At 41.6% G+C, this 20,469-nt stretch overlaps 1 protein-coding gene across 1 annotated transcript in view; it reads left to right on the top strand.

Moving 5' to 3' along the window:
* Window positions 1-3,897, top strand: part of WRNIP1 (WRN helicase interacting protein 1) — a 30,806-nt gene extending 26,909 nt beyond the window's left edge. The window contains exons 5-7 of the mRNA XM_034762218.1: window positions 1,800-1,955; window positions 2,672-2,751; window positions 3,085-3,897. Coding sequence (XP_034618109.1) covers window positions 1,800-1,955; window positions 2,672-2,751; window positions 3,085-3,360 — 512 coding nt within the window. The 3' untranslated portion in view covers window positions 3,361-3,897. The remainder of the gene's footprint in view (window positions 1-1,799; window positions 1,956-2,671; window positions 2,752-3,084) is intronic.
* The last annotated feature ends 16,572 nt before the right edge of the window (window positions 3,898-20,469 follow it).

The raw sequence follows: 20,469 nt of genomic DNA, 5'->3' as shown, positions 1-20,469 counted from the left end.
GTATTACAAAGTCAACTCCCGTCTAGCAGCCTAAACCGCACATGAAAGCACTTTCATTAGAAAGAGATGGGCAAGTGTGTCGTCTTTACTTTAAAAGACCAAGAGACGCCTTTTCCGAGAGCATGATGCGAGTTCAGCTGCTTGGGTTTATTGCTACCAGCTGAAGTTGAAAGCTTGAGTGCTATGATGGAGCACAGATATGCTGCGTATGTTGGCATGATAATGACTGCATACCAGTGGACTCTGTGTGGAATACTGTTAAAAATAGCTGTCTGCAGGCTTGTATGTTCCAGAAGCCCACACTTGTGAGCCTAGAATCTGGATAGAATAACAATATGGTATTTACAATAACTATATGGGACTTGGGCCCAGGTCTTGCTCCCATGAAAGTCTGCAAGTGTTTTCCTTTTCAGTTCAATGGCAGAAGGTTTGGGGCCTCCATACTCAAACTAACATGAACAGCTTCTATTACACAACACCTAAGAATGCTAAGGATAAGGCCCCGTGGGTGTAAATTTTGTGAGATAGAAGAGAAAGAGAAATGTAACAGTTGCTTTTATGTGCAGTCAGTTGTTTAATAATTTTAATATTTTTGGTATCTGTGAACCAAAGCACACCAGACACTTAGCCAAAAAAAATGCAGATGATAAGGAAAGTTAAAAAACATAAATATATTTTTTTAAAAACTTGCTAATCAAGTACACATAAACTGTCTGTTTCCCTTTCTTAATTTCCCCCTTTTATTTTTAGTTATATCCACTTTTGCTTTGCTTTGCTTTGCTCTGCTCCTTTTCCTCAGTTGTCTCCCTGCAGGAGTTAGTTAGCCAATCTCTATATATTAAACTTACTTGGCATTTCAGTTCTTCTAGCCCCATATGTAATCACTTTTTCCCTCCTGAGCTCCCATCCATTTGTCAGTGTCTGTCTGGTAAAGAAAGTGCCTGTAACTGAATCCAGGATGCAGTTGCACCAGCGCTGTAGAGAAAAACTATTTTCTCCAGACTTTGTGATATGACATCTCTATGTATTCATCATAAAATTGCATTGGTTTCTTTGTTGGAATCTAACATTGCAAATTCACATCTGATTACTGTCTTCTGTCCGCTGTAGATCTCTTTCAGTATTGCATCTTTCCAGGTTTCTCCCTATCTGAATGGGAAAAAATTGGCATAGGAGTGAAATACTTTTCCTTAATTTTTGCTGTTTGTCGTCAGATATTGTTCAATTTATGAGAATATAATTGCTAGGCTCCTTTTCTCTTTGTTAGATCAGTAGTACAGTTTGTTTTTCGTCCAGTCTTCTGTCACCTCCCCAATTTTCCATGAATATTCAAAAGTGGTGGCACAGTAAGCTTGTTGATGAATTCCTTACCCAGTAATACTCACCAATCAACTGGAATATATTTTTCCCTTTCTTGTTCCTCATCAATAGCTATTCTATATGGCTTTCCTGATTCCTAATTGCCCTAAAATTAAATAATTTTTTCTTGTTGAAGACAGATTTTAAAGGAGAACTACAAAAACAATTTTATTTTGTTTTTCAGTGTATAAAGAAAAGGTAAAAACTTTAAAAAAATTGAATAAGCCTGCTGCATATCAGACACAACTTACACACACAGATTTAGGGGATTGGATCTGACGTTTTGGCCCATATCTAGTTATTACCCAGTTAAAAGAAATTCCCTTAAAATGTATTTACTATTGAAAGCACAAGTAATAAAAAAATAGATGTTCTGTGGGTTCGTTCAGTTAAATTTCTGTACATAACATTTCTCGCCATTTTTTCCCCTCTCTAAATAGGTGAAGAGCATTACAACTGTATTTCTGCACTTCATAAATCTATGCGAGGCTCAGATGAAAATGCTTCCCTTTACTGGCTTGCCCGAATGCTCGAAGGTGGTGAGAATCCCCTGTATGTGGCAAGAAGGCTGGTGAGATTTGCAAGCGAAGATATAGGTGGGCATCACAATAATAGTACTGGAACATTTTAAAAAATAATATCTAAAAGTTCTTCCGTTTGCATCAGTTACTTTTGGAAAAATCTGTTTGTTTAAAAAAACAACAAATCAAAGTCCGTTGCCATAACTAGAGTTCAGGACTAAACTTTTTATTTTGCAACAACTGATGATATCATTGACACCTCAGATTAAGTGGATGACTGCATTCAGAATTCCACTTTGGGTGTTAATGATTTGATCAACTGTTACAGGAAAAACACAGATCCCTGAATTTAGGTGTCAGTAGATAATCAAAACAATTTTATTTTATTTAACTAAAAATGTATTTTCATTTGTACTTAAATTATCCAGAGGGTGTTAGGGACACCCATATTTTCTGGTAATTGGGGAAACTAACTCTCTAAATCACCCTGACTTCAAAGCCTGCTGACTGTTTTCCCAGTTGTTAACAGCTTGCTGGCTTATCCACGGCTGACTGATTCACCAAAACTTCCCTTGTAATACTTTAATGAAGATGTGATGGTTGTAGTCTTGGGGAAACCATCTACATATATTATCTAAAATGACCTGTTATCTGAAAAAGCCACCTCCAATATACCTGCATACCTTTACTTCAGTAGCAGAGGTATGACTTTGTAGCGTAGATGAAGAAAGACAGTACTTACTCTACTTTGCTGGTTTTAATTTACTTACGTATGATCCTTTTTGTTGTAGGACTGGCAGATCCTTTGGCATTAACACAAGCAGTTGCTGCATACCAAGGCTGTCATTTTATTGGAATGCCAGAATGTGAGGTAAAGCTGTCACAAACTTGTTTGTACGAGCATACACATATTTTTAACAAGTTTTATTTTGTCTTGTCACTCTTGGTTTCTTTGTATAATATTTACAACTTTGTATTCTAAGTTAACTATTCTTTTGCTTCTTAATTAGCCAAAAGCAAGAGGAGGTGGTGGTGCTGGTGGTGGTATTATTAAACAGTCATAGTGCAATAGCAGCTACAAGCTAGACAAGGACATGGCCCATTGTGCTACATGCTGTACAAAGAACAAACTAAATGATGGTCCTTGTTCCAAAGAGTTTACAATCTAAAAGTCACGTAATATTGCTCACTCTCTGTTTTGCAGGTCATACTAGCCCAATGTGTAGTCTACTTTGCTAGAGCACCCAAGTCTATTGAGGTGTACAGTGCATACAGCAATGTCAAAGCATGTTTGAGAAACCACCAGGGACCACTGCCACCTGTTCCACTGCACTTGAGAAATGCCCCAACCAGGCTCATGAAGGACTTGGGCTATGGTAAAGATTATAAATATAACCCTATGTACAAGGAACCTGTAGAGCAAGACTATCTGCCTGAAGAGCTGAAAGGAGTGGACTTTTTTAAGGGACAAAAAATATAATAGTCTTACTGTGACTTTATTTTAAAAAAAAAAGGGGTATTTTTTTGCAGTTGCGTTGAAAATCTCTTCTCAATTCAGACATATGCCTGCTGGGCTGACATGATGAAACTATTGGACCCATGATGACACTGTTGTCCTGTTTTGTAAACATTTTGGAGGATGTTTTAAAAACAATCTACAGTTGCAGAAATTAGGAAACCAAAGGTGGCTTTTATTAACTTAATAACACTTTGTGGTTGAAGCAACATGGCTTTTGCCCTTTATGGAAAACAAATGTATTGCTGAGGAGAACAGACTACAACTGTCAGAACAACACAGTGAAGGAATATTATATATTTTAAAAGCCACCTTAATTTACTTCATATTTTGAGGATGCTATTTAAAAAAAAAAACCTGAAATTGCACAGGAGAAAATATAAAATCCTATGGTAAAACAAAATGGAATTACAATGTAATACTCATACTGTGTTTTAAACTGTTTTTGATATGACAAGGTGTCATAAATCAATAAAACTGTTCCAAAATTATTGTAAGTTATTTATGTGTATGTGTGTTAAACCTTTTTATGGTAGTGATGGAGTTCTTAACATTATTGTGGTGATTTTATTTCTAATAACCAGCTTCCATAGCAAATTCAAATCATTTGCTGGTAGACTAATTCAGTTTGACCACTAATTCACCATGACCACATCACGTTGAAAAATAACATTTTAAGTGTAGCTTTCTTTATTTTGTTTTTAATAATGTGATGCTTTCTTTAAATATAGCTTTTTGAGAAGCAAGACCCTATAATACTAAATTATCTGCTAAATACTTCCAGTCTTGCTCAAGAGTTTCCATTAGCCTTGAGTCAAGACAGTTGGGAGGCACAGATTTGACTTGTCTCATGCTAGGAATGGAATGGCAACTGTTTGTCTTGAAAGACAATGGTTTAGCTATCAAAGCAGTTCAGTTTCTGTGTGCACTCCTGTAGCATTGTGAGTGGCTAAAAAGTCCCAATTATTGAGCAACAGTCCTTGCCACAGATAATGCATGTCAGAAAATGAAGCTGGAGCATGACTAGTGTTTGAGGCGTGTTGCGCTTTCCTCTTTGCTGTCTTCACTTCCACTCTCTTTGGTCTCCCTGACTTCGTGGCACAACCCTTCAATATGGTCTGTTGCTAGCTACATCTTCCCAGCTGGTGGTGTCAATGTTTCTGGCAGTTGCCTTAGTGCAACACTGATGGATAATTGATCTACCGGCATGGAAACTGCACTGACTCTCGATATATAAAGATAATTGATCTACCGGCATAGATGCAAAAGAACTTGCAGTCTTTTGAGTGACCTGTACTAATGTCTTGCCAGCAACTCTAAGGAGAGAGATTTCTCTGTAGCTGTTGCAATCACCTTGATCTCTTTTGTTTTTTGTACAATGTTGTGATGGTGGTATTCTTCATGTCTTGTGGTACACCTCCTTCCCTCCAACAGGCAAACAGGACATTGGAAGATGTTTAAGCACATCTGTCCTCCTTGTTTCACTATGTCAGCTGGAATTCCATCTTTTCCTGTCACCTTTCCTGGGAAGCGATTGCCTTTTCAAGCTCATTTATAGATGATTCTATATCTAGCTCTTGGATAATCTGGAGTCTGGGGGTCACATTTAGTGCTTCTTCCGAAACTGTGATTTCACGTGAATAGAGTTTGTGATAGTGTTCCATCCAGCATAGCATCTGTCAATGTTATGTCTCCATTAAGAGATTTGAGCAGGACAGCCTTCTTGGCTGAAGGACATACTGCTTGGTTGAATCCATCATACATACCTCTTAGCTCTCCATTCTCAAAGGACATTTTTACCTTCTCACATAGTTTGAGCCAGTGTCATTGCACACATTGCCTTGTTGTTCATTGCAATGCGCTCTTGGCCAGCCTGCGGTTATCATGTATCTTAGGAGCGGGGTTCATTTTGTGGTAAAGATATGCTGTGCCTTTGTTTCAATAACTGGAAGTATTTTTTCAGAGTATGCTGCAAACCAGTCTTTATCTTCTACAGTCTTTTTAAGCCAATGTTGCAGCTATATGGATATTCATTCTGACTGTGTTCCATGCTGCATCAGCATTCAGGGATGATGCAATCAATGACATAGCTTCCCTGAAATTTGCAATGAATTGAAAACACCTTGCTTGTTCTTTTGAGCTGATAATGCATAGGTGGCAGTGTTAATGGGTACAATGGATTTTTCCTAGTAAAAGCCTTAATTTGCAGCACAGTCCAATCTTCACTATGAAAACTGCAAGTATAGATAACATCCTGTAGGTGTTTTCTACAGGTGACAGTTAAATCCAGTTGGTGCCAGTGTTCAAATCTGGAGTGTGTCCATGACCAGCACTGGCAACGACCATCTTGGAAGTAGGTGTTGATGTCATGGAACAAGGTAACACTCACAACAGACTCTGCTTCAACTGAAGCAGAATCAGATTATTGTAAAAAGCACAACCCAGCACCTAGCGAGTACTGAGCCAGGCAGCTGTTGGGTTGGGCAGACACAGACTGGCACTCATTGAGTTCTTATATAGCCTGTGGGGCGGCTTTTTTGTGGATGATGAGTAACAGGGGTAAGACAAATTAATTCAATTACAAGCGTTGGACAGGCTGCATAAGTTCCTTATAGTTGGTAATGCACAGCCCCCAGTGACTGCAGAGCTCCACTAGTCTTTGCCCATTGTGGTTCATTTTTCCCTCTCTATGGTGGCCAGTGCATAGTGGCCACATCTCATGAGCTGAGCCGACTCTAGTGTTGAAATCTCCTAGTGGTAGCTTTTTGATAATGCTCTCAAGTTGCTGATAGAGCAAGTCCTTCTGTTCAGAGATGAAAGAAAGTATTGGGGCATATATCCTGATGTTGGCAAAGCCACCTGTGGTAGATAGTCTTAATGCTATGATACATTTTGATGTTGTAACAAGATGTTAGGCCCAGGGTGCTAATGAATTTTTGACTGCAAAACCTATACTGTGCTCACAGCAGTCTTGTTTTGCTTTTTCCATGCCCCCCAAAAAATGTACTACATCTCATGTGGAGAACCTGTCAGCTAGTGTGGTTTCAGATAGAGGGGCTACATCAATGTCAAGCTTCTCCAGCTCGCAGTCTGTGATGATGGACTTCCTCGGATCATTGACCTCCTCTAGATCATTTGACATATCAGTGTACGTTGTCCTCACATTCCAACAAGCAAGGTTGAAGAGGGCGACTGTTGTACCTGAACCTGCTGTGTGTATGCCTAGGCAGAAATAAATAAGGAGGCAGAAGCTTGTCTTGGGACCAAAGCCCCTCTTGGTGGTACTGACTGAGCCCAAAAGCTTGGAGGCCGAGACGTTTGGAAGCCAACATAGCTACAGAAGATGTCAGAGGATAGAGCTGATTTACAGTGCCTACCGCCTGATGTTTTCTCCACTGCAGATTTGGCTCAGAGCTTTCTCCCCTACCTTTTATTCAGACACACAGTTGCTGCAAGGCAACACTACCCGATGGAGTTACTCCTTTGTGGATACTGCTCTTCATTCCGATGGGTATCTGGCGTATCCCCCACCACTCAGTATCTCATGATAACAGACTAGAATTCTGACCTTGGATTAAGGGATTCCATCATTTTCACATGTGACTATAGGCATATAATGAGTTTCATAGATTTTAGAGCCAGAAGGGACCAATATGATCATCTACTCTCACCTCCTGAACAACACAGGCCATTAAGCAATTCCTGCAGTGGAAGGAATATTTGGACCTTGACAGTGTCCCTTTATTTCCATATTGCCTCTTCCAAACTTTATATAAAATTGTGGCAACATATCTCTATCCCCATGTCAGCCTCAGCAGTTCTCACTCTGGCAGCGGGGGGGCACTGTGGCTGGAGTAAATCAGTCCTTCACTAGAGGTTTATAATTCTTAACAGTAGTTTATGTAGGCTTCAAGGTTGGCCTGAGTGGCTTCCTTAAGCATAACTAAACAAATTCATTTCTTGCTCCCACCAGAGCACTGATCCTTCTTATGCTGGCTGCTCATCGTCAGACCCTCCACAAAGAGTAGGTGGAACCTTTTCTCCCTGCCATCCTTCCGCAGCTTGTTTCTTGTCCCTCCTCTCTCTCTCTCTCTCACTCACACTCACACTCACACTCACACACACACACACACACACACACACACACACACACACACACACACACACACACTGGAAGAAGTTTTTAAAGGTCACCAGTGAGTCCTTAGTTGGGCTCAGGTGTGACCCTAAGGTAACCTCTTATCAGTGCATAGAAAAACGGGCTTTAACTCCTGTAGCTGTCAGGTCTGACTCTGTCACACTATATACAGGAATCGTATAGCCAACTATCTGGTGAAATGCTGGCAACTGTTAAATAGAGCATAGCACTGCTACACATCCATTTTGGGTAGCTGAAGAGAACTTACTCAACTGGAGTGAGACAAGGAAATGAAGTTGGAAGGATTTTATTATGCAGACACAAACTGGGCATGGACACAATGGTAAATTGCGCACACTTGTGAAAGTGCCGTGAAATAGTTTTGACCACAAGTGGCCAGGACTTGTATGAAGTCTCCACTGAAAGATACCACTTTCAATAGGATAATGCATCAGTAACATGAGTCAGACTTGGTTCAACACTGACTCAAAAGAGCAAAACCTACTGAATCATTACAATGATTCCTGTATTACCTGAATTTTCTTTGGCGGTCTATCCAAGTACAGAGTCACTCTGACCCAGCTTAGCTTGTGAGATTTGATGAGAGAGAACAACTCGTAGTGAAAAATCTGAAGGCTAGGGGTAATTGTACGTGTTTCATTGAAAGCTAAGAACTTAAATCCTGAGCTGCATGGGAGGCTAATGGAAAGTAAGTTCAACAACCATACACCACACAAAACCGTACTGGCAGATTGCCTTTAATTCCTGAAAGGGCTAGTGGCCAAATCTGTAGCAAACACGGCTAAAGAATAGTGTTTGTGATGCATCCAATGTTATATGACCAGATCATTGAACAAGAATCTGTCAATCTCAGCAACTTCACTTTAATTACTCCATCTCATTTTAACAAAATAGCACTTAAATAGGTTATGGCACAGTTGTATCCTTTTGTAATTTTTTCCCTTTTCACGGTTTCATTAGCAGTTTTCACAGGTTACTGTTGATGAAGAGTAGGAAGCTGTTTCTTTCCATTCTGAACATTGGGGACATAGCTTGGGTAGTCTTGGATTTGAAATTGCTGTGTCAGTTGTGACCTGGGAAATGCAAAATGAACAAGTGCTGTTTTCCTCAGAGAATTCTATGCCACAGAGAGAATATTGGTCAGAAAAGTCCAGGCCTTCCACTATTGTTACTTGTTAGGGTCTGGTGAGATTCCATACAACTGGTGTGGAAGAATATCAAATCCCTGGCAAACTTTAATTTGTCTGGATTTGTAAAATTTATGTCTAAATACTATTCATAGTTAGTAGGGAAGTTAGTACATACTAAGAGAATTTCTTTGCAACTAGTTATAAACCAAAACACTTCTGAAAGAGTTAAAATTCCACCCAAATTTCTAGTCAAACCTACCAAGTGTCTTGTTTTTTAAATGTTTTGTTGGACAGAAAAAAAAAAAAGAAAAAAAAACCCCTGTTGGCTGTACATTGAGCAATTTTGATTACAGAAAGTTTAGAGAGACCCTCTCTGTTGTTTCTATTTTGACAAGTCTAATTGACCAGAAAGCTGAGAGATCTCTTCTTTAATTTTCTCAGAGGTAAAGATTTCCCCGTCAGTTTTTGTCTTAAATAATATAGAGGCTGATGATGATGCCCTCATTCACAATTAATTGTTCCTCGTGCTGTGAATAGTCCCAGTGACAGGATGGTGTCCTTCATTTTTTGTTTTCATGCAGTTCCCTTTCTGGATGTGCTAGTAATATGGACTCACTAGGCCTGGCTTAGTCTACTCCACAGCTGTTTGGATGTAGAATGATTCTTTCCTCCTCCTATTGCATATAATAGAATTGAACTTCATACTAACGATCAACAACTCCTGCATGCAGCAAGCCCATCTTTCTTTGAGAGAAATATCTGTGTACAAGGGCCATGCTTTGGATTTGACCTCCTGTGGATCAGTTCATTTAATAAAGAATTCCTTTCCTATAAAGGTTTTTTGCCTAATAATGTGTTTCTGTGATTTGGACTCGGTCTACATTAAAAAAATTCATACCAGCATGACTCTGAAGTGACTCCCTGGGGGAACAGATGGGCAGGATCTCGTGGGAGAATAACATGAAGGGCAAAGGGGTCCAGGAGAGCTGGCTGTATTTTAAAGAATCCTTATTGCGGTTGCAGGAACAAACCATCCCGATGTGTAGAAAGAATAGTAAATATGGCAGGTGACCAGCTTGGCTAAACAGTGAAATCCTTGCTGATCTTAAATGCAAAAAAGAAGCTTACAAGAAGTGGAAGATTGGACAAATGACCAGGGAGGAGTATAAAAATATTGCTCAGGCATGCAGGAGTGAAATCAGGAAGGCCAAATCGCACTTGGAGTTGCAGCTAGCAAGAGATGTTAAGAGTAACAAGAAGGGTTTCTTCAGGTATGTTAGCAACAAGAAGAAAGTCAAGGAAAGTGTGGGCCCCTTACTGAATGAGGGAGGCAACCTAGTGACCGAGGATGTGGAAAAAGCTAATGTACTCAATGCTTTTTTTGCCTCTATCTTCACGAACAAGGTCAGCTCCCAGACTGCTGCACTGGGCAGCACAATATGGGGAGAAGGTGACCAGCCCTCTGTGGAGAAAGAAGTGGTTCGGGACTATTTAGAAAAACTGGACGTGCACAAGTCCATGGGGCCGGATGCGCTGCATCCGAGGATGATAAAGGAGTTGGCGGATGAGATTCAGAGCCATTAGCCATTATTTTTGAAAACTCATGGAAATTGGGGGAGGTCCCAGACAACTGGAAAAAGGCGAATGTAGTGCCCATCCTTAAAAAAGGGAAGAAGGAGGATCTGGGGAACTACAGGCCAGTCTCCCTGGAAAAATCACGGAGCAGGTCCTCAAGGAATCAATTATGAAACAGAGGAGATGAAAGTGATCAGGAACAGTCAGCATGGATTCACCAAGGGGAAGTCGTGCCTGACTAACCTAATTGCCTTCTATGATGAGATAACTGGCTCTGTGGATGAGGGGAAAGCAGTGGATGTGTTATTCCTTGACTTTAGCAAAGCTTTTGATACGATCTCCCACAGTATTCTTGCCGCCAAGTTAAAGAAGTATGGGCTGGATGAATGGACTGTAAGGTGGATAGAAAGCTGGCTAGATCGTTGGGCTCAATGGGCAGTGATCAATGGCTCCATGTCTAGTTGGCAGCCGGTTTCAAGGGGAGTGCCCCAAGGGTCGGTCCTGGGGCCGGTTTTGTTTAATATCTTTATTAATGATCTGGAGGATGGTGTGGACTGCACTCTCAGCAAGTTTGCAGATGACACTAAACTGGGAGGTGTGGTAGATACACTGGAGGGTAAGGATCAGATACAGAGGGACCTAGACATATTAGAGGATTAGGAGAAACGAGGTTCAACAAGGACAAGTGCAGAGTCCTGCACTTAGGATGAAAGAATCCCATGCACTGCTACAGACTAGAGACCAAATGGCTAGGTAGCAGTTCTGCAGAAAAGGACCTAGGGGTCGTAGTGGACGAGAAGCTGGATATGAGTCAACAGTGTGCTCTTGTTGCCAAGAAGGCTAATGGCATTTTGGGCTGTATAAGTAGGGGCATTGCCAGCAGATCGAGGAACGTGATCGTTCCCCTTTATTCGACATTGGTGAGGCCTCATTTGGAATACTGTGTCCAGTTTTGGGCCCCACACTACAAGAAGGATGTGGAATAATTGGAAAGAGTCCAGCGGAGGGCAACAAAAATGATTAGGGGTCTGGAGCACATGACTTATGAGGAGAGGCTGAGGGAACTGGGATTGTTTAGTCTCCAGAAGAGAAGAATGAGGGGGGATTTGATAGCAGCCTTCAACTACCTGAAGGGGGGTTCCAAAGAGGATGGAGCTCAGCTGTTCTCAGTGGTGGCAGATGACAGAACAAGGAACAATGGTCTCAAGTTGCAGTGTGGGAGGTCCAGATTGGATATTAGGAAACACTATTTCACTAGGAGGATGGTGAAGCACTGGAATGCATTACCTAGGGAGGTGGTGGAGTCTCCTTCCTTGGAGGTTTTTAAGGCCTGGCTTGACAAAGCCCTGGCTGGGATGATTTAGTTGGGAATTGGTCCTGCTTTGAGCAGGGGGTTGGACTAGATGACTTCTTGAGGTCCCTTCCAACCCTGATATTCTATGATTCTATGAGCTTCACCAGTTCAGCATGTTTACATTAGGGGTTTGCTGGTGTAAGTACATTGGTACTAATATTGTTACAATGGTATGCATTTCCTTAATGTAGACAGAGCCTAAGTTATGACAGCATTTCTCACAATGAGATGCTTCTCACACCGGTTTTGAAGGGGGTAAGAATTCTGATCTCCTTTGATAGGGAATTTAACTGCAAATGTCCAGATCTCAAAAGAGGGAGGACATGCACCTGCTTATGTCCCCCAAAGATGTCAGAAAGGTTGTAACAAACCATTGTGCTGTAAGCAAGAAGGCCACTGTGTGTAGATTAATTCCTCCTGCCCTTCCTGCCCCATCTCAAAAAAGATATAGTGGAATTGGAAAAGGTTCAGAAAAGGGCAACAATTAGAGGTATGGAATGGCTGCCGTACGAGGAGAGATTAATAAAACTGGTACTTTTCAGCTTGGAAAAGAGATGACTAAGGGAGAATATGATTGAGGTTTATAAAATCATGACTGGTGTGGAGAAAGTAAATAAGGAAGTGTTATTTACTCCTCATAATACAAGAACTAGGGGTCACCAAATAAAATTAAGAGGCAGCAGGTTTAAGACAAACAAAAGGAAATGTTTTTTCACACAACGCACAGTCTTTGGAACTCCTTGCAGGAGGATGTTGTGAAGGCCAAGACCATAACAGAGTTCAAAAAAGAACTAGATAAGTTCATGGAGGATAGGTCCATCAATGTCTATTAGCCAGGATGGGCAGGGATGGTGTCCCTAGGCTCTGTTTGCCAGAAGCTGGGAATGGGTGACAGGGGATGGATCACTTTGATTACATATTCTGTTCATTCCCTCTGGGGTACCTGGCATTGGCCACTCTCTGGAAGGATACTAGGCTAGATGGACCTTTAGTCTGACCCAGTATGGTGGTGGTTATGTTCTTTTCTTTTGTATTATACTTGTTAATCACATAAGAAAGATATAAGTAAATATTAGCATGTTGCTTTGAACTTTGAACAAAAAGCTTGTTGTAGCTTCTCTTTTTGGGGGTGTTAAATATATGATTCATTGAAAACCCGCTGGTGCCTCTTTGTAATATTTCATGCAATGATGAAAAACAAAAATGACAACAAAAAAGGGATGGCCACATGCCACACCATGAAGATAATTGGTAAAAGATAAAGCATTTGATACGGTAAGAAAACTGCCCTCTGTTGGAAGCAGTATTGAACCCCTTGCTTCTGTTCCATGCTGTATGTGTGGTGCAACCCAGCCATCTGGTGGACAGCTACTTGATATACATGGATCACAGATATGTATTTAGTGGAAATGTAGGTATGTTATTTCTGTTTCTGAAGGCAGCAGGCTGGATTCAGAAGGAATGCCAGGACCCCATAGCTATGGAATCAACCATGGAACTTTTAGCTCTTCACATGCATTTGACTATACAAGAGAAGGTAAATGGGTTCGGTTCCAGTTTAGCAAGATACTTGAGCAGAGGCATAACTTTGAGCATGTAATTACATTGATGTTAATAGAATTAGTCATACGCTTAGAACTACTTTGCTGAATCAGGGCCTAAACCCTGTGTAACCCTTTAAAAATGTAGGGGATAATATTACAAAAAGACACTTATTATACAGATCTCTTAGGTGTTTATAGGAGGCCAAGGGCCAGATCCTATAAACTTTTACTCATGAAAGTACTTACTCGAAAGAGCAGCCCCATATACAATGGGACTGCTTTTACTAATATTTGGACAGCTTCAATGAGTAAAAGTTTGCAGGACCATGCCTTTATTTATTAAAGCCAGATATAAAGGAGGAGGAATGGTGAACACAAATCAAGTTTATTCCACCTATTGTGAAGGATGTTTAGGTATCTGCACACATCAACAGATCAATTTTAGATGCAGGCATCTATTGAATAGCCTGTAAACTAAAGACAAAAATGCTGTAATTTTCGTGGTTTCATTAAACTTTTTTTTAACCAATACTCTGTGTAAAACTATATATACACACTTGTAGAATGAATATTTTCATTTGTTTTTCCTAAGAGGTAGTGTCAGTATCACTATTGCTTTAAAATGTGCCAGATAACTATTGTCCCTTCCCCTCCTCTTTAGCAAAACAAACCAACCCCCCCAAAAAGTAGAGCTGCGAACCATGTAAAGGTATTTTTCCTTACAATGTACAAGAGACCAATGTTGTTAATGCTAACCCAACTCACAGGTGAAAAGTGAGCTAATGCAGGCTGAACTATATTCTGACATACAGGTTTCTTTACTCAGCTTGTTCCCTTAAAATAATTAATTCAGTTCTCTTAGCTTAAAACCAGTTGAGTAAGGGATCTTCTGTGTGCCTGACCAAAGCTCAGACTGAATCAGCTAACTCTTTTCACCTGTGGCAGTCACAGGGCAACACCACATTAGCAGGTAGCTACATCTATTATCACGGTTGCCTAATGCTTTCCATGATTAGACCCTGTGTTCAGCTGCTTATCCCTTTGTCAAACTTCAGCCATTGGAGCTGAAATGTTCCATGCTGGGCTGTCTCCCTGCGGCAATTTTTGGGGAATGTTTCAGCAAAAATAGTTCTGCCATTTCTCAGAATGTTAGGAGAAAAAAATGTTATTTCGCCTATATTAAAGTCTTACAACCCCTTCACTTAGAAGCTACAGTGTCCTCATACGTTGGAGCAAGGACTTGAAAATTTGGCAAGAGGCTCCCCCTAGTGGCAGGGATGTGCCTGTGGCTATCCCCATGAAAATTCCTCCTAAATTTGGCCAATTTATACATCTTTGAAAAACTGCAGTTTGCATGTGCTCCATAGAGACTTTGCAGCTATGTTTTCTGATTATTGTGTTTTTACATGGCTTGCTCCAGTCCAGCGCTGCAGGGATTGACCAAGACTCTCCCTGCAATTGCTCCTTCCAGGAGCTGGAGGAGTTGGGGGCAGTGTGGCACTAGATGGAGGAACTGAGAGTAGGGAGATTCTTTCCTTGCTTCTAGTGCTCCCCCGATGGCATTTCCTCCCTCTCCCCAAGCCTTGAGGAAGAGGAGGAAACAGCCTGCCTCCACAAACACTATTTCCAGCTTTCTTTGCTCAAAAAGAACAGCTATGTGTATATCAAGGTTGCCTGATATGTGGCACCAAACTGGTTATTCCTATGACATTCCAGTCATGAGTACTCCAAGAATGATATGAAGACCATTTGGGAATGGTGAAAGAGAAAGTCCTGACCAGGAGTTTTGTGAGTTGGCAAGGAACTGATACTCAAATAGAGGAACTGGCAAAACAACATCAAGGTTGTCAACAAACTCAACACATGCCTCACATCCTCCATTGCATCCCTGGGAGTGGCTAGCTACCAGTGGCAATGAATATATATAGTCTGTGCTGGACCACCTATAGGACAGACATTTTTTTATTGCAGCAGATGCCCATTTTAAAGGGCCTGAAGTATTCTGTATGAACTCAGCTAATTCAATGGAGACGGTGGAGGTGTAAAAACTATTATTTTCAAGGATGCGGGCAGTTATCCTCCATCTGCGCTGCTGTTAGGGACCTCTTGGATCACACTTTGTCTGGAACCTCACCCTGGATCGTTCTGACATGAGTGACCCTAAGGGGGTACATGACTCCAGGCAGCATCCCATTGACAAACACAAGTCTCTCCACCACTACAAGGTGGTGATCCAATAGATCCATTAGAACAATATCACCTTATTCACCCATTAGGTTATTCAACTAATATTGTTGGCCTCTCCCTACTTTTGAGGTTTGTATGCTACTATTTGGGTCAGCTGCTGTCCTCATTTTTCTTAATTTGTCATTTTATATCCTGATTACAAGTTTTCTTTACTGTCCATCAAATTTCCACAGCCAATGTGGCTGTACAATGCACTTTTTGGAGTTGTTTGGAAATTTTTAATTAAAACTTTGTACTAAGGAAAAAATATCAGTAACACACAAGCAAATAGTAGTGACCCACATTTGCAATGCTGTATACTAATACTTTAAACATTTTCAGCATGTTTAATCCCAAAGCTCATCACCAGCTATATACAGCACATGTACCATAAACTGCAAGCATAATTTGGTATTGTTGGAGAAAAACAGAGTTCTCACTCTCGGGTTGGGTGCAGCAACTCAGATACTTTATTTTCTCTAGCAATTGCATGGAGGGAGAAAGCAGAACAGGTCTCTCACAGGTAAAGAATTACAGCAAGCATTTGTACCTTTTGTTACATACAATAATGGGTGACAGCTGCATTTTGTTTATACATATCATCCTGATGTCTTATTTTCCTCCACAATTTAACTATAGTCTACAGTCCATACTTATCTAACACAAGGTCACAACAACTCCTCATACAGTTATTTCCCACTCACCTCCCAGAATCCTCTCTTCTACAAATCTCGCGTTATTAGGGTTACAGCTAGCCTGACTCTTGCTCACATAAGGGGACTGTGTGGATTTGAAATCCCCTTCAAATCCCTGTCAGTTCTTTCTCTACTTCCACAGTATGAAAGGTAGCGCCCAGGCAGAATGGTATTGACAATTCTTGTGATTTTGGCATGAATCCTGAGATGTTTGGCATTGGCCTTAACATTCTGGACCTTGGAGTCAAGTGAATACTCCAGAATCTCAGCTTCCATTTTGAAAAAATATGTTTCTAGTCCTCTTTCAAGCTTCAAAATCTGAATGTTAAATGGTCAAAAGTCAGAATACAATTCAATAAATTTGGAAGTCCTGCTTATGATTTTTTTTGATCCGGTCTCATTTTGGAAGGGTCTGATTTATGAATGTTTGGGTTGGCAATAGTGCAGAAAATTGAAAAAATTAGGGGAGATATCAGAGTGGGGAAGTGGACATTTTGGCTTTATATCTATCTCAGACTTTATTGGGGAGAGGCAGTAGTTCAAAGTTAAATGTCCATTTCCAACTTTGTCTGATAACCGAGGACTCTTTAATCTAGCAGGCACATGTATAACAAAAGCCAAAGATTGGAAGATGAAGCTAGACAAATTAAAAAGTGCAAATATTTAACAGTGAAGCGAATTAGTCATTGGGACAGGTTACCAAAGGACATGGTGGATTTTCCATCATCTTAGTTACAATGGTCCCATCTGATCTTAAAAATCAATGAGAGTGAATTGATCACAGGTGCAACAACAAGCTCTGAAAATATCTTATTTCAGTTTGCCAATATTGTGGATTGTCATTCACTACAAATTACATTTTGTTTTCACATGAGAGACTCAGAAATACAGCATAACAGGATGTTGAAACCATTTACTTGTTAAAACTGTTATGCCCTCTGGTGGCTGCCACATTTTACTCAGCTTAATAACATTATAAAAAAAGTTGTACCTCTGACTGATGGTGCCTAACTTAACCCGGAAATGTCATCGGCGAAGCAAAGTGAGGCCTCACGCTCAACTCAATGGCATTTCTCGGTTTGTCTGTCTCACTGCGATGTGAAAACTTTCGAACACCACAGCCAATAAATTCCAAAATTGTAGGGACTGTTTTAGGCATTAATGGACTGATTTTGGTGAAGACTAGAAAACCAGAGAAGTGGGACGCATGGCATCTGGTTAGAGGAGCCAGCAGCTTCAGACACCTTTGTACCTGCCTATAGATCAAAGAACTCGTTGATGGCAGCTATGAGCATCTTCCCACATAAAAACATTCCATCTCATCTCTGTCCATCCTCCAAATACGATTTAAAATGTTGACATGCTGAATGACACCCCCACCCTGCCCCAGTCAGAAAGAAAAAGTAAAATAGGTGAGGGTGAAGGGAGGAATGAAGGATCACACAGAGAGGGGGAAAGAGAAAATGGGGCACCCTGGTGTGTGGAAGGAGTAATGGGAGACACACAGAGCCCCTGGCAGAGGTGGGTATAGGAGAGTTTCAGGGTACTACTGAAATAAAATGGGATGGGAAAGTGATACATAAGGAGCTTGTGGGAGAGACTGGACAGCTGCAAGTATGAGATTGTGACCCAATTTAATGACAATATAATTGATTTTTTGTTCTAGACTGCAGAATCTCACTAAGGTATTGCACGTATCCATAAGTGAATTAGCAAATGTCAAGCACTCTGAAGTGGTTTAATAAAAATGCAATGTCTCATCTAATGTACGCAGTGGGGACCAATGAAAACTGACCTTCACAGCAGGGTAGTGCTTAACTGCCCAATATATTTCCCTATTTATTAACGGTGATAAGTGCTTTCTATTCTCTTAATTTATAGACTGCTGCACTGGACAAAATTAATTATCTTTCACTGTGGGCTCAGTCTTCTGCCACTTCTGAAACAGAACTAAGTCAAGATCATGCCTTAAATGCGGCTATTCAAAAGTTGTATCCTGTGTGATCCTGCAGGAAACCTGCATTACAATAGTATTTCCTGTAGGAAAGATTTTCACAGGAGCTGTGGAATATGTTGCAGCACCCTATGGAAACAACAACATTTTGAGTGGGTGGCACATTCGTGTACCCTCCTGTCAAGTGCCGATGGCAGCAACATTTGCCAGATTCAATCTATCCAGGAATCCTTTTATAAAATAAATAAAGCTATGGCTCAAGTGCCTACCCAAAGTTGTTCTACTTCTGTCTCTGGGACATACATAAATAAAACCTCCCTGGTCACATTGAAAGGTTTTCCCCTCATATGCAATCACTCAAAAGGAATGGAGGAGGAGGAATCAGTAAAAAGAAACATGGAAACTCAGTATTAAGTTTGCATATATAACCCTTCTGCCGCTCTGAGTTGGCAGCAACAAGGGCCGGGTTCAGTATCTAGGGGTTCCGTTTCAATAACGCAATGCAAAACCGGCTCGAGCCCCCACCCAGTGACCTGGGACAATTACATACCACACCTGGGCGCCTCTAGGAGGCAATACTTCCCCTCTCGCAAGCACAGAGTCTGAGTGTAGCAAAGCCTTTTAATAAAGGAGGGAAACAATGCGTCATTATGTTGGGGAAACACCACAAACAGGATTCATAACACAAACCATGAGCAAAAGACCCACCTCCAAATAAGTTTGGCAGTGTCCTTTTCCCCTCAGGGTCTTAAGTCCAATAACCCCAAAGTCCAACAACCCAAAAGTCTCTGTCCCTGGTCAGTGCCGCCCCAGAGTTCAAAAGTTTATCTGCAGAGTTTTACACATACACCCCAGCCTGGGTGGAAAGTGGGGAGGGGTGGCACACGGGGTGTTAGGGGACACCTTACGTGGTCCGAGGCTGACTGCCCCGCCTCTCCGTGGAGTTCTGCTTCAGCCTTCACCACAAACGGCTCCGCTCCTCCAGCCATCCCATGAGCCACTCCAGCTGTCCCCGCAAACTGCTCCACTCTGCTCGCTGTTACATGGGCTGCTCCAACCGTCCCACAAACTGCTCCAGTCTGCCAGCCGCTTAGCAATATATCTTCAGGCTCCCCCACTCATTAACACAGCACTCAGTGATCTCAGTTCAGTAATTTTAGCTCTTTTAGGGATGTCAGCTTGAGGTAGGGGAGCCCCAGTGGTAGTGCACCATTGGCCAAAAGTGAATTCAGCTCAGCAGTCTCTCACTAGATTTCTAATGGAATCAAAATTAGCTCTGCTATTCAACAGTGGAGAGAGGAGGAGATACAATTGGTGTTCCGGGCCCATACCATCAGGTACACATACCTGTTCACAACCTCTCTCAAGTCACAGGGTTTTGGAACCCATGTTCCTTGTCTAGCGAGTGCTACTTGGGTGATGGTGAGACCCTCTGTCATAAAACAGTTTCATTGTCCTTGATTTACATAATCAGGGTAACAACACTTTATTCCTCCTGCCCCAATAACAGAGAAACTGGGGATCCCTCAGCAGCCAAAGTGACCATTTTGGGCTGCTGTGGGCTCATGCTAGGCGAGGTGGGTGTGCTTATGCAAACAAGATCAGCCCCTGAAGTTCTTTTCCACACTTGCCATAATTCACCACCAGATGTCAGGGTAGAGCTCATCCTGACTTTGCTTACCATATAAGAAACTGAGCAACCCTAATTAATACATTAATACAAATCCCCAGTCCTAAATAATGAATGTCCAGTTTATAGAGATCCAAAACTCTGTCTCACCACATACCCACCCACCTAAAACCACACTCATGGGTTGAGTTAGTCTCAGTGGTTGTCAAAGACATCTGAGGGTGACTGTCCCCCACTGATCTGCTCCGGGCCGGATAGCACTGCTCCTCCTGCTCCGACGTGCAGCTATCTGGTCCAGTTTTGTGATTTCAGCTCTGTTTCCACCAGCCAGAGGAAGTCAGCTCACAACTGCAGCCAGTGCTGCTCCAGTCACTCCTTGCCCAGAAATCATCACTACTTGCCACCACTGGGCCAACTGAGTCCCCTCAGTCCTCACTGTAGAGTCAGCTCTGCTTCTATAGCCACTGGTCCAGTCCAGGATATTCTTCCAGAGAGAGTTCAGGTGAGGAAACAAAAGAAACCAGGTTGCTTGGACAGAGTTCATGAGATACCACTCTTCATCTCCAGGATACAGCCTTTTACCATCCTTTTGCTTAGCCTGAGCTTCATTACCCAACCAATGTCCATTACTCATAAAGTCAGGTTGACACCTCACCTAGGTAGGGCCAGCTCTAGGTTTTTTGCCGCCCCAAGCAACAACAACAACAACAAAAAGGTCGGAGTGACGTCCCTTGCATGTGCTTGGGGCACTGGTGCCTAGAGCCAGCCCTGCACCTAGGGTATATCCTGCACAATCCCTGTGTCCT

Source organism: Trachemys scripta, chromosome 2 (genome assembly GCF_013100865.1).
Source record: "Trachemys scripta elegans isolate TJP31775 chromosome 2, CAS_Tse_1.0, whole genome shotgun sequence".
Lineage (NCBI taxonomy): Eukaryota > Metazoa > Chordata > Testudines > Emydidae > Trachemys > Trachemys scripta.
The sequence above is the reverse complement of the archived record's forward strand: the minus strand, read 5'-3'. Positions and strand labels throughout refer to the sequence as shown.